The sequence below is a fragment of the Propithecus coquereli genome, unplaced genomic scaffold, assembly GCF_000956105.1.
Source record: "Propithecus coquereli isolate 6110/MARCELLA unplaced genomic scaffold, Pcoq_1.0 Scaffold51, whole genome shotgun sequence".
Taxonomy (NCBI): domain Eukaryota; kingdom Metazoa; phylum Chordata; class Mammalia; order Primates; family Indriidae; genus Propithecus; species Propithecus coquereli.
The window spans coordinates 4,074,280-4,088,366 of record NW_012150952.1 but is presented as its reverse complement, the minus strand read 5'-3'; the positions used below and the strand labels follow the sequence as shown (position 1 = coordinate 4,088,366).

The 14,087-nt window shown below is 39.2% G+C and overlaps 1 protein-coding gene across 1 annotated transcript in view; it reads right to left on the bottom strand.

Annotated features, from left to right (window-relative positions):
- ASXL3 (additional sex combs like transcriptional regulator 3) overlaps positions 1–13,767 on the bottom strand; it is a 14,881-nt gene extending 1,114 nt beyond the window's left edge. Inside the window, exons 1-4 of the mRNA XM_012656587.1 lie at positions 13,671–13,767; positions 11,696–11,801; positions 5,796–7,743; positions 1–3,039 (exon numbers count right to left, since the gene is read on the bottom strand). The exon at positions 1–3,039 is cut by the window's left edge and continues 1 nt beyond it. Coding sequence (XP_012512041.1) covers positions 1–3,039; positions 5,796–7,743; positions 11,696–11,801; positions 13,671–13,767 — 5,190 coding nt within the window. The remainder of the gene's footprint in view (positions 3,040–5,795; positions 7,744–11,695; positions 11,802–13,670) is intronic.
- Between the last annotated feature and the right edge of the window lie 320 nt (positions 13,768–14,087).

The window sequence follows — 14,087 nt, the reverse complement described above, 5'->3', positions numbered from 1 at the left end:
GGGCGGGGGTGGGGGCGGCGGCGGATGCACTAGAGCTTTGTTTGGCATGGCATGTGCGGTGCCTCCCACCTCATCGCCTTCTTTCATGGGCATGTTGGGGGATAACATGTTGGCTAACCTCAGCTGGTGAGGTGCTGAGGAAAGACTAACCTCTCCCAGTCCCTTCTGTTCAAGATGCCTGTTGAAGGCGAATGCATTACATCCCACCGGGGGCTTGGAAGAGGCCTGTAGCAGAGCCGCGGTAGGAATGGGGCCCCTGGCGGCCACAGGCATTTGGTAAAACTGCTGTCTGTGTGAGGTACCGGCGTCAGGGTGAAAGCCGCCATTCTTGTCAACGTGAAATAGGTTCTGCTGGAAGCTACATGAGGGCAGCAGCCGCTTTTGCTGTTTGACCTCAGGGCTGTGAACGATTCTGTTCTGCATGGAGTGCTTGTTCAGCCACTCTTGCTTAAACGGCTGGCTGTGTCCTAGCTGACTCGCGCTGGCATTGATAACACAAGGTACCCCTTTGACATCCGGCTCCACCAACAGTTTCCCTGGTTCACATTTAACTTGAGTGTGCTCCCCCACAGTCCTGGCGACTCTCTTTTTGGGGTGGTTTTCTCGCTTTCTCATCTGTAGTGGCGCGAGAGTCCCTGCCAAGTATCCCTTACCATCTGGGTTTGGAGAGCTGGACGGCATTTCCACGACATTCCTCTCTGGTGCTGTTTTACCCACTGAGGTAGTTTGAAGAGGCAAAGGAAGCCTGCTGATTTCAAGCTTGGCTCCCAATCTGGGCTGTGGCAACACTTTTTCCAAAGGCAGGTTGCCCTGTAGTAACTGAGTCACCAGTGGATTGTTAGCCTCCACCGATGACAGTCGACAGCTTGAGCTCCCCGTGCTAGGGACTCTTTTCAGAGTGTCTGTAGCCAAGGAAATAGCCTCTTCCATGGGACTCGAGGTGGAAGCTTTCACATTCTGTGTTTGTTGTACATTAGAGGCTACCTCTGCAGCCGGAGGAGGCAGCTCAGGGGCTGGGAAGTCTTCAGTATCCATTCTAAATCCCTTGTCCACTTCATGAAGTTCGGACTTCACAGGAAGAGTGACATTTGTTATGAGATTCCTGGGGTGAAGTTCCGACACGCTCAAGTAGCTGGCATGTTCGGTTTTGATGGCCTTTGGACAGCTCTGCTCTAGATATTCTTTTTGTTTATTTGCACCCGAGTGACTAACCAAAGGCTGTCCCGTGCTCCTCATCCCGTCTTCAGTCCAGCAAATCCTGTTACCTGGGTTGTATTGATTGCTACAGGTTGTGTCTGCTTCACTTTTAAAAGTAGTTGGGCCACGTGCCTGCTCAGCAAAGCTATGACTAGGAGCAGTCGCCTCATTTAATTTATCTGGAACAACAAGGGGCAATTCTCGGAGGCTTGTGCAGGTGGCTTGCAATGTTTTACAATCTTGTTTCGTTGTAGATGCGGCAATGAAACTAGAACTGTGATCTAGGCCTTCATTTGCAACGGGCTCAGGCCTGCTAATAACAGACACCTGAGGACAGGCCACGGGCTGTATGGATGCCTCTGTCCTCACTGACCTGCCCTGGATGTCCACACTGGCTTCTGTACTTTCAATGGAGACAGTCAGAGACAAGCTGGAGGTCAGCGTGGCGCTGTGGTCCACTATGACTTTACAGGGAATTGATCTGTTTATGGCTGCTGGTGCAAAGCTCCCTAGTGGTCGCTGAGGTTTCCCAGAATTGTCTGCCCTGTTTCGAGGCCCTGAATTTTTGTCCAAGCTTTCAGCACTTAACTTGGGAGGACTATCATAGGAGTTTATTGTTAGCATGTTTCCAGTAAACATTGTGACAGGTGGGTGTGTGACCAGAGAGTCTGTGACCACGACGGAATCACTGCAGCTGAGGGCTGCTCTCACAGTGGTGTCCATGGATACGGTGGCCTGTTCTTCACTCCCAGGCATGGCTATCTTCTCAGAAGGAAATCTGTTGTTAATTCCCGTTGGAGGAATCAAGACAGAGCTAGTGGAAAGATGGTTTGGCAAACTATTTCCAATGGAGGAAGTTGGCACAGAGGTGTACTGACTGGAGACTAAGTTACTAGCATTACTGCTTGGTATTAGTAACTGCTTATCATCCACGGAGCTCGATATACTAGAGCCCTCGGTAGTGGCCGGCATGGGGGTGCTTTCAATACATTTTGGTATAATGGCTATGCACGGAGTGTCAGTTCCCTGGATGGTTTTTAACATGCTTATATTACAAGCAGAAATCGTAGTGTTTGCACTGTCAACAGACATTAGAACGGAGGATTTATCAACAGAACTCACAAAGGGATGTTCTTTAATTGTTCCCGACATAGCAGTGCTGCAAACAGATACAGGGACAGAATTTTTATTAAAAAGCATGGGCACACTGCTATTTTCTGAAGAGGTAGATGAAACAATTTTCTCAGATAAATGTGACACAGGTATGTTTTCGTCAGAACTATGCACAGATAAGTCAGTGGCAGTTTCTGGAAGTTTAGTTGGGTTAAGAGACTGCTGTAATACAGTGGTGGTCTCCCGGAGGTGCGCAGACTTGTTGCTAGGAGATCTGCAGTTTGGATTGATAATAATGACACCCGTTGAACCTTCCATTTTTGTTTCAGGGGTAGAAGAAACTTCTAAGTTTGGAGGCCCTTCCTTTGAGCCGAGCAGAGGCAATCGGGTCTCTTTAGAGGTCTGGAAGAGGTGGGCTCGGGCTTGATGTTTTGCAAAGAGCTTAGCTTTCGTCTGCTCTTTGATATGTGCCAGGGTTCTCGCCTTTCCACCTTCTCCTGGGCTCCCGATGGCTCCAGAGACGATGCTCGCTGCAGCAGCTACAGCAGCGGCTGCAGCAGCCTCTCGCTGGGCCCGAGCTTGCTGGGCCCGGGCCTTGATATCTGCAAGAGTCCTGGCTCCTGTGTTCCTGCCCCCACTGACAGATGTGCTAGTGGATGATCGAGACTCTGGTTTGGAGACTGGTTGGCTTTTGATTATAAAGGGTGGCCCAATTTTGGAAAGCTGAATCTAAAAGAGAGAGAGAAGAGAAAAATAACATGCTTCATACATGATCACAGAGGAGACACGTAGAATGTGACAGTGCAAGAGAAAAGATTGGCTGCATTCTCTCATGATGTGGAATGAACTACACCTAAATCCCTGGATGGGCCTTTAGGGTATAAAGCAACAAGAAATGTAGCATGAACGTGAAAATCAAGTTTTTAATCTCTTTTTTTAATCTACAAAAACATCAATTGCGACTTCATTTGGCATGGAAATGAAACATCTTCTTAAATGCCTCATATAAATGGAAACAAAATCCATGCTTCTTAAAATGAGGTTAGCTAAAAAAAACTCGAGAGATATTTAGTTTTTAAATTATCCTCCTTGTTGGCATGAAAAACTGGAACATCAAATCTATTTGAGTTTATCTGTCTTAAATTGACCCAAAGATAAATGCCCCGACCAAGAAGTTGGTAACTAGTCAGAATTCTCATTCTGAATTTACACAAAGGAACTGTGTGACCCTAGGCAAATCACTTTGTCCCTGTTTCTCCAATAACCTCTCTGAACCAGGAACTCAAGGGTTTTTATGTACTCCCATGCCACCTTGCATGCTGCCTTATACATACACAATAAGAACACAAGACAAGTTGGTAAACTCAGTTGTAAAATGAGACTAGTTATTTCTGGTCTATTTCCTTCAAAGAGCTGTTTTAAAGATGGAATAAGACTATATTTGTGAGAGTGCTCTGTTTTCCAAAGGGACTGTATTACCATTACATTTGCATAAAAGCAAGGGCAACTCTGATTTTCTGCTTTTAAATGAAAGTATGGGTTGGGCAGTTTCTTTTGATGTTGGTAACCCACAATCTGCTGAATTTTATACATATTGTTCACCTACTCATGCCAATTAAGAAACTCACAAATTCATCATCAAATTGATGAGACACAAGACCTAACAACCGGCATCCCATAGCAATGCTGTGATGCTCTAGTCACTAAAAGCATTCTTAGAGTCATAGATTTATAGAGGTAGAATGGGTCTAGCTAGAGTCCCTCAATATATAGTAAAGCAACTCAAGCCTTTGGAGGTAGACTGCCCTGGGTCACATAACCAGTGAATAACACAGTCCTTGGGCTCCCAGTTCAGTGCTGTTTATACGTATTCTGGTTCCTTTTTTTCACCCTTCCAAAAAAGCTTTTCCTAGAACACTTATCTCTCTTTTGCTAACATATGTATACTTACATTATAATCGACACATCCTACAGGATCATACATATCCATTTAGAATTATGCTTTGGAACTTTGATGGATGGAACTATCTCCCTGAGTTATCTCATTTCTCATTTTAAAACTGCTTGTGAAATCTCTCTTCTAATCCAAAGGCCAAAAAAAGATGAATTTGGGTAGGGGGATTTAATTTTCCTTTTTAAATATTTCCCTTAGTCTAGAAAATTCAACACATTAAAAAATTAAACTTAAATATCCTTAAACAAGAGCTTAAGACCAAACAAACATCAAATATGTTTGTGTACTTAGGTATCTATTTTTAAATGAAGTGCATATCACTGTGAAAATGAGCTTCTGACAAAAAAATCAGACTAGTGTCTTTAAAAATATTTCCCATGAAAAGGATATTTATATTATTCTATTGCTTCAGAAATTAAAATGTATAGTGAGTTTTTAATTAGAGTTCACGTTCATCTTTTACATCTCTAGACTCTTATTTAATAGGTACTGCTTTATTAGAGTAACTACCATCATACTCTTAAAATTAAGTCGACCTGTAGAGCTCATGAGTCACATAAAAAAAGCAGATGAAACAGAGAAAAATAAAAAGATTTTTTAAAACCTTGAGATGTTTATAATTCTAGACCAATCCTATGATGAAATAATCTACTTTATTGTACCACAATATAAATGGGCTCAGATAAAAGCACAAAGTAAGTATAAATGAAAGAGGGTAGGATTTTTTTTAATTACACAAAGGGTTTCTTTTGAATTAATCTTAATTTTCAGTTTACTTAGGTAGAGCCAATTTATATGAAAGGCTTGTTTTCTGAGAGTTAAAATTTACCCGGGATGAAAAGAAAGTATATAAATAGAAACATCTGTCAAAGGCTTTATTATTTTGTGATGTTAAAGGCTTCTTTATTATCTTGGAAATAAAAAAAAATGAGATTTGTATATCTGTATATACAGCATTCTCCCTCAGGGTTCATAAGGACATTTTAATGATTTATTCAAGAAATATTGAATGAGGCTCTACCATATCTAGGTTCTCTCTGCTAGGCAATGGTGGTGTTCAATCTTTATTGGAAAATGAAGGGATAATATGTACTTCATCTCCTTAATGCTGGCCTCTGACTGACTACTTCTTTCCCTAGTCCTATTGAATTTTCACAGAATACTGAATAATTTTCCACATTTTCCCAAGTTTATGTATGTCTCTGTCCTATGCTGTGGAATATCCTTAAGTCCCAGGGTCTTAGTGGCCTGCATGATTTTCCACGCCCTATTCTCTCTCTCTCAGTCTTTTTCCTTAAAGGCTGAGGTCTAAATATATGCATGTGTCTGAACTTCTGTATGAGTTCAATACACAGTCATAAATAGGATCATTTACTATTAGATTGGTAGCTGGGCGGATTAGATAATAAATTGCTGCATAAAAACTGGAAGGAGGAAAAACTAATTTCTTCTTGAAAAATTAAGTTTCTAAATAGGAAAAGCCTACCTATGGAATTCCTTTTTTTTTTTCTTTTTTTTTTAAGTATCATACCTTGAGAGGGGGAACCCTGGGCTCCTCCCTTGGAGGCTGTTCTTTCTCAGGTGAGCTGCTAGATGATATGTTCCGGCTTGACTGATCATCTTCTATCCTGGCTCTCTTTTCCTTACAGATTCCAAAGCTGTGCTGCTCTGCAGTTTTCCTTTTGGCTATCTCTGAATCTCTACTTTCATTTCTTATCCCATCAGGTGACTTGGAGGGCTCTGACAACTTGGAAGGATGTAAGGTCTCCAACCGACTCTGCGTGCTCCCTTGCTTATGTGTTTTATTTCTAGAGCCTTCTGAAAATGAAGCCTTATCCACTGATGATACATATTGCTTTTCTTGTAATTTGGCTGATGGAAGCTCATTTCCCTTACTCTCTGTGTCTTCAGAAAAAACAGATAATTCCAATGGTGAGGATACTATTTTCTTTTCTGTTCTTTGAAGGACACTATGATTTTTAACTTTTATCATTTCAGTAGAAGGAAGCTCTGGAACTGATGCAGGGTAGGACTTCTCATTGTCAACATGTGATTTACAAGGCTGCTGACTCAGGGTCTTATTGTGCAATTCTTCAGATGGAAATGCTTCAGGAGCAATGGAAGAAGAACTCATTATGATGGGTTCAGGGGTATTGGGTAGAGTCTTTTGCTGAGAGGTAAGGTTATCTCCCGGAGGTTTGGCCAGGGCAGAAGGTTCATCTTTCTGTGGGGAGAGTGGTTCTTCAGATACAGATGGTGACTTTCTTTGTTGATGCACCATTCTGTTATTCATGGAAGAATTAGAAATTGGAGATGTTTCTGAAGGAAGTGCCAAACTGGATGCAAAAGTGGTCTCAGAGGCGAGAAGCATGGAAGACACTGAAGAAGTTTCTGATGTCAAAGGTAGGTCAGACATTGGTGATGTTTCTGATGTTAAAGGTAAGTTAGATACTGGAGATACTTCAGATGTTAATGGTAAGTTGGACATAAGAGATGCTTCTGATATTTCGGGGGAAGTGGATATTGGAGATATTTCTGACATCAAAGATGTATGAAGGTTTTCATCAGTGGAATTTCTCTGATTATATTTGTCTGCATTTTCAGTGCTAGACACCTCCGAACAAAACGTCGTTTCGAGGGAGGCTGGAGTACATGATTCTTCTGACGTGGACTGGGTTTCCCCTCCTGGGGATGGCAGGCTGGTACAGGCTCCCTCTGGGCTCTCAGAAGAGAAGGAAGTTTCAGAGATGCAAGCATTTTCAGAAAGCTGTTCTTCAGGATCACTCTGTAGCTCCATATCTACAGAAATTCCTTCATTTGGAAATTGGCCTTCTAGAGAAGATGACCCTGTTTTTATTTTTGGAGTATTGGTCTCTATTGAAGTTTCTGGCTCCTTATGTTCTGTGTCACTGACATGAGTCACAGATGAAGTGGAAGGAACAAGAGAGTCACAGACTTCTAAATGATCAATAATAACCGACATTTCTTCCTGGGGAGATTCTGATTTCTCTTCTATCTTAACTTCAATATGAGGCAAGGTTTCTAAAACATCACTCATCATAACACAAGATTCCAAGTTATCTTCAGGAGTTGCAATATGGGGCTCTTCATGAGAGTTGGTTGGACTTTCAGACTCCTCAGAAAATTTATGATTTTCATCCTGGCATTCATAGATACTAGTCTCTACCTCTTCTGCAATTTCCTCCTGAATTATAGATTCTTCAGGGATCAAGATATCCTCTGATTCTGATTCTGCCATCACTTCGTTAGCTGGAACCTCTACCATAGGACAAAGAGTGGCACAGAAAACAGGCTCTGGAGAAGCTTGACTTTTCATGCTTTTTGGCTGTTGTTCTTCCAAGGCAGTCTGTGAAGAAGAACCCGGAAGGCCAGAGGTCCCACATGAGGAACTACTTTCAGTTCCATCGTTGTTTGGTCTAGAAGTGAGCTTCATAGATTCCTCTCTTGACATGCCCAGCCTGAACAGAAATTAGAGATATTTATTGCTCAGCCACAGAAAGGTACAACTTGGTTCTCTCACAAATATAGTATTCAATAGAAGTAAATGCATCAAATTAATCTTATAATCACTAACATGATTAATTTATGTAAACTACTTTATAATGGTGCAGTTTTTCTGCTGCTTTTATAAACACAACTATACAAAAAACTCTTCTTCTGGTTAAGAAAGGTATAGATTTTTATTTTGTAAACAAGAAGATATGAACCTTGCCAAGTGTTAGTAAAAGGAATAAGAAAATTATGTACAACAAATATTAGAAAATATAAGCAGAAAAGCAAAATAATATGTAAGATCTATTTTTTTTAAATCAGGGAGAAGAAAGATGCTCTTATAATAGAAAATGAAGTGGTCTTCAGAGGATGTAACAGAACTAAATAATTGAGATCAATGGAAGATGAATGAAATTCATCAAATTCTGAAATTAAAATGAGTTCCAAAGATTGGTTCTCTTTAATCTAAAAGTGTTAATCGTCTTATTTTAGCATCTAAATGTCTACTCTAAAACAATATGGAAACTTCATTATAGAATAACAAAACATAATTTGGGTCATCAAAGTTATTCTACCAGCTTACATTTCTGTGAAGCAAGACTTTAAAATTCTTTCATGTAGATCTCTTCCTGTAAAGATATTCCATTCAAGATAGTAAAAAAAAAAAAAAAATCAAGAAATAATCCAGCCCAGTGTTCAGGTTTTAAGGCAAAGCTAATCAGAATTACAATCAAGTTACTGTAAATCACTGTTTTCTATCATATTAAGTTACAAGGTCAGCATCAGATGGTAGAGAAATATGCTGTTCTAAATGAAGTTAAATAAGGGTACAGGCAATGACAAAGACAAGCAGAACGTTTCCAGAGAAAGAGACACATTTGAGTGAAGAAATACAGCTATAATAAATACTGATAGAAGAAAATACCTCAGTGAAATCCACTGTAACCTTTTACTTAAATAAAATCCTCAAAATGAGAGGGAAATAAAACTGAATACATTTTTTTGAGTATCTGATCATTGGCTTCTTAAGTTCACAAGTCTCTGAAAAGAAGATAGAAGATTTTGCCTTCACAATTAGTCTCTTTCCTTTAGACATTCCCTAAGATGGGCTCAAAATCTACTATTTATAACTATATCATACAGAGAGGAGCAAAACAACTACATTACAGATAAATTTAAAGTAGAGTAATCAGCTAGAAATAAGGTCCCTTGGGACTAGGTCAAGCAGAGATACCACTGATGGTAGGTTAGATATATAACATACAGAAGTGTACGTACTGACAGCCAAATTTCTGCTAGTTGATTAATAGTTAATTATTAAATATATCTATAGGTAAGTATATGTGTGTGTGTGTGTGTATATATATATATATATATAAAACAGGACTGTATAAAATATGCCTATGTCAATATTTCATTATTTTCATGAGAAAATAATTTTAAGATGGCATAAGGCATTGAAGGAAGATGTTCATAGCACGCCCCATAGTATGCAAAGAAAATCCCTAACCTCTAGAAATCTAAACCACAAATTCACAGACTAAGCCATATAATTCTTAGCATATATATATATGACTGCTAAGTAAGTAAAACAAATATAGAATACTATATTATAAACAGATTAAGCAATTAAGCAAGTAAGAATCATAATAAATATCTAAAACAAATAGAAAACTAAATCAGATCTTAATTGGAGATGAGTTTGAATGCTGGGAAAAATTCTTGAAAAAAACTTAAGAGCAATGATAAGGCACAGGTGTCAGTCAACTGAAAATGAAAACTCTCTAGTGCTAGAAAAATTCCTCAAAGATTGGGGGAATATAGGAAACCTAGGAGTAACAAAATGAGAAGCGCAAAATACATCTGCTATCCAGTACGTATTCAAAGACAGAAAAGAACAAAAGACAAGTCCCGTGATGTGAGGGGACAGAAGCTATAGATAAATTACAGCAAGAAAAGGGTCATGGGGAAGAATTTCTTCTATTCGGAGCTTGGTGATGGTGATGAGGGGTCATGTTTACTCACAGTGTCGTAGCTGTTAACCTCCAGGGCATGGGCCCTAAATGTGATATCCATGGGAGTCCGTGAAGCCACCAAATTTCATGCAAAAAATTATACATGTGTATGAAATTTTCTGAGAAGGATCTGCATGATTAAGACCCTGAGCAAGCTGCTTAAGGTCACTGTTATAAACCTGGGAACATTACTTAGCTTCACTTTTTTTCAGTTTCCTAATCTTTTTTTTTTAAATGTTAATAAAAATGGCATTCCCCTTATAGAATTATTGGGAGGATCAAATGAAGTAATATTTGCAAAGCTCTTAAAAACAGATCGGAGCCAGAGTATGTGCGATGGTTATTTTTGAATGAAGGAAAGCTCTCTGCAATGTAAGTTTCCAGAATGGAGGCTCTCTGAGGGTAGAGCCTGGGAAGTCTTACAGAGCACTGCACCCCTGGCATTCAGAGTAGCATCTGGCACAGAGGAGATGCTGGATAAATATGCTGAATTAATAAAAGTATGGGTCCGTTACTCAACCAAAATTAAGAACCAATGCTTTGGAGGTAACTCACTCAGTTATGTTTCTGCCATTACTGGAAAGAGCACCCCCAACATTTCCTTTCACAGACAAAAGGAGAGGGAAGCCTCTATGTGGTCTTCAATCTTGTCCCCCAGGGTTCATAATCCTGCTGGGCACCAGCATGACCTGCAGAGCTTCTAAAAATAAAGAATCCTGGGACCAACTCCTGGGGACTCTCAGTCAGTATGTTTGGGGAGGGTCTGCAGAATCTGAATATATTTTTTAAATCTCTAGTGGATGCAGAAAGACTTGAGTAATATAGATAGTGACTATATGTGAAGACATATAACTAGCCTGCCACATTTCTAATTTTTGAGAAAAGTCATTATCTCTATTTAGTTTTGCTTATATTTGTACATGCATCCAGGAATCCTGGCACAACAATTATTAATAAAAACGGGCCTCCCTACTCAGGAGTACTGCCAGGTAAGACAATTCTCCAAGGCTGGCCTATTCTGAGTGTCTGTTGCAAGCAGTCTGTTAATCACCTGATTTCTTTTCATGGAGAGGTTCCATGTGAGACTTCCGGCATGTATGGCATAGGTTATGTTATCTGCAACCACTTCTGTGTCTTCTAAACAAAATAACAACTTTCAAGTATTAATTGTGTTATGTGTGAGTTAAAGCCCAAACTCCTCTACTGAGGAAGATCTGAAGTTATTGTTAATATTTAGCTCCTAAACCTCTCCTTTCCTAGGGATTTGATTGTCTAGGAGACACTAATTTTGCCGAAGTAGAATACATCTCTGCTAAATGTCAGGCAAAGGTGAAACTGCTTTCATGTTAGTTCAGTTACTATTACACTTTTATGTGGCTAATATCACTTAAAAAAGAAACACACATATACATACACACAAATAATAAATTAAAAACAGATTATATTCGAAGAGGAAGATAAAGTGAAGGATAATACCTCAGGCTCTCCCTAAAACAAGGACTAAACACAGATTAAAATACATATCTACAGTCAATATTTTTGGAAAAGTATGAGAATATGCTCCTAAAACTACTTATCTATATTCATTACTGAAAATATTTGAAAATGAGAATTTTACTAAAATTAAGAAAACTAAAATGACTTCTATAGGATTTCATGTGCTATTTTCAGCCTGAAATAAATTTTCATGAACAAGTTATAAACCACTGAAAATGCATTTTTTAAAAAAATTTAAGTGCTGATATGCCACTATAATTTTATCTGCAATTTCTTATGCTGAAGGACTATTGCCTTTTATTGCAGGTTTATTAAGCTTTACAGCATATGAGTGTGCTATGTGAAGCACAGAATTACATTTTCATTTCCTTCTAAGAGAAATGAGAAAAAATACTCTAGTACTTACTTTTCTCCATAAAACCTCTCAAAGAATTTTTCTTTCCACGGTTCTGTTTTCTTTTCCTTCTCAATTTCTTGCCTTATCCGCAACTGCATTTCTGGGGTAAATTCTCCTGGACAGAAAATGGTAACATATTGAGTAAAAGTGGTCAAGTCTTTGGCCAATTAAGAAAGAAAACATATAATCCCTTTGAGTAAACTTTTCTGGATGTTGAAAAGTAAAAGGATGAATAATGATAACATTTCTACAGCTTCTCTTTTTATGAACATCATTCAAATAGTCATTTCATTACATATACGCTCTAAAGCATTTAGCAAATATATTGCATGCTAGAGGCTGCAAATAAGCGTGTACATCCGCTGTCCTCAAGGAAATCAGTCTGGTGGAAATAGTGGTCCTTAGTTGACTATCATATAATGTCAAAAGCCCTATACAGGCCATAAGAATAAACATAGTGAAAGCATAAAAAGGAAAGCACTTAATTCTGCCTAAGATGATTAAGGAGGATCACATATAGGAGCTGATTCTTCAGTAAGCTTGTGGAGGATGATCAGGCTTTATATAAAGTGATTAATCACCAGGCACAGAGAAATAAGGATGTATATTTATGTGCTTTCAAGTGGTTAGTTATGAGCAGAACATAGGATGAAACAAAATGAGAAAGGAAGCTGAGCCCAATTACCCAATGCCTGTTTTAAAGAGAATTCTTCATTTTCCTACAAGAAAGAGAGGGAGGCCCTGATGGCACTCAGTGAGGGAGGAATATGGCCACACGAGCAGCTTAGGAAGATAGGTCTGACCACAGGGTGAAGCAATTAGAGGACTCCAGGTAGGAGGCTATAGACAGCATAGATAAGGGGTGGAGATTATGACTTGGCCAGCAGCAGCGGAACATTGAAGAGGAATCAAGTAACAGTTCATGACCAGATAGGCCTGGAAAAAAGGAACGGGGTCAAGGACATCAGTAAGGTTTTAAATTAGGGAACTATGAAGACAACGATGACATTAGAGAAGAGAGAAAGCAGAAGGAGGAGTAGGTATGAAGGCAAGCTAGTGGATTTAATATTGGGCATTTTGGTTTTCAGGTGCCTGTTATCAGTGAGTGAGATCTGGAAACAGAACCCTACGGATCAAGAGATGGGGGAGAGCGCCAGATTTGGAAATTCTTGACATATGAGCAATAGTTGGAGCCAAGATGGTGACCGAGGCTGCTTAGAGAAAAAAACGGTTAGAAAACAAAAATGCTGGAGATGCAACGCTTACCATCAGACGGAAGAATAGGGGCTCCTGACAGAAGCTGAGAAAGTGCTGTCAGAAATGCAGCCCCAGAAAACAACTAAAAATCTGTTTTGAATGTCCAAGGGAGATGGTCTCAAATTGGATGGGGTAAAAAACAAATGAGATGTTGGCAGAAGAACTTGAAATAAAGACTGAGATGAGAAAAACTGGATTTTATCAGTAGAAAACCACTAGTGTTCTTTCTCTAGGAAGGGTATTTCAGCTGGGTATAGTGGGGCCGCCCCTGACTATAACAGTTTGAGTATGTAAAGAGGAAAAAGGTGGTAGTATTGAGTATTTTTCGGTCTTTCAAAAAGCTTGGAGATTAAAGGAACAATAAGATGAAGTGGTGACTTCAGGGGAAGAAAGTATTAAAAGAAGTTTCTTTAGGCTCCAGGACACATAAGAGAATAGATAATAGATCAAACAATGCAATTAAAATGGCCATTTCAAAAAAATCTCACTATATCAAAATTTTTATTACATCCAAGATAAAATCATGCTTTCTTCAAAAATATCTGACATCAAAAATGCAAACTATAACAAAAAAATAATGAACTCATTTGGAATGGGATATGAGTTTTTAATAAATTAAACTATATTTCAGTGGGGAAAAAAGACTTGGAAATCAGAGAAAAGTGCAAAGCTTAGTACAGTATGTGTACTCCAATATGTTGCATAATAATAAAAACCAGAAATTTACCTTCTGCCAGTCGCTGTTTCCACCCTTGTGCTGCATATGCAAAGAATTCATTATTTAGAGCTGAAGTACTGAGGCGTAAAATTCCATCACTTCCCATCTAGGAAATAAGCCGACAAATACAAGATTCCATCAGGAATAATTCAAAGCAAAAGTATACAGGAAAGCAGCAAAAACTGAGTGGTGTTGGGAGGCGTATATGTGTGTGTGTGAGGGGGAGGGAGAACAAGGGGTGGGGAGAAAGAAAGAGCATGTGAGAGAGAGAGAGAAGGCAGGAGAAGAGAGGAAAGGGACTCAACAGAAGATGAATCTCTAGGATGAAAACTACATGCGTTTTGTGTGCTGATGTAGGAGACAGAAAGAATTAGTGTGTTGACTTTGACTGGCTTCTTATGTAGTCTGGGAGTGAAGATGAAAAAC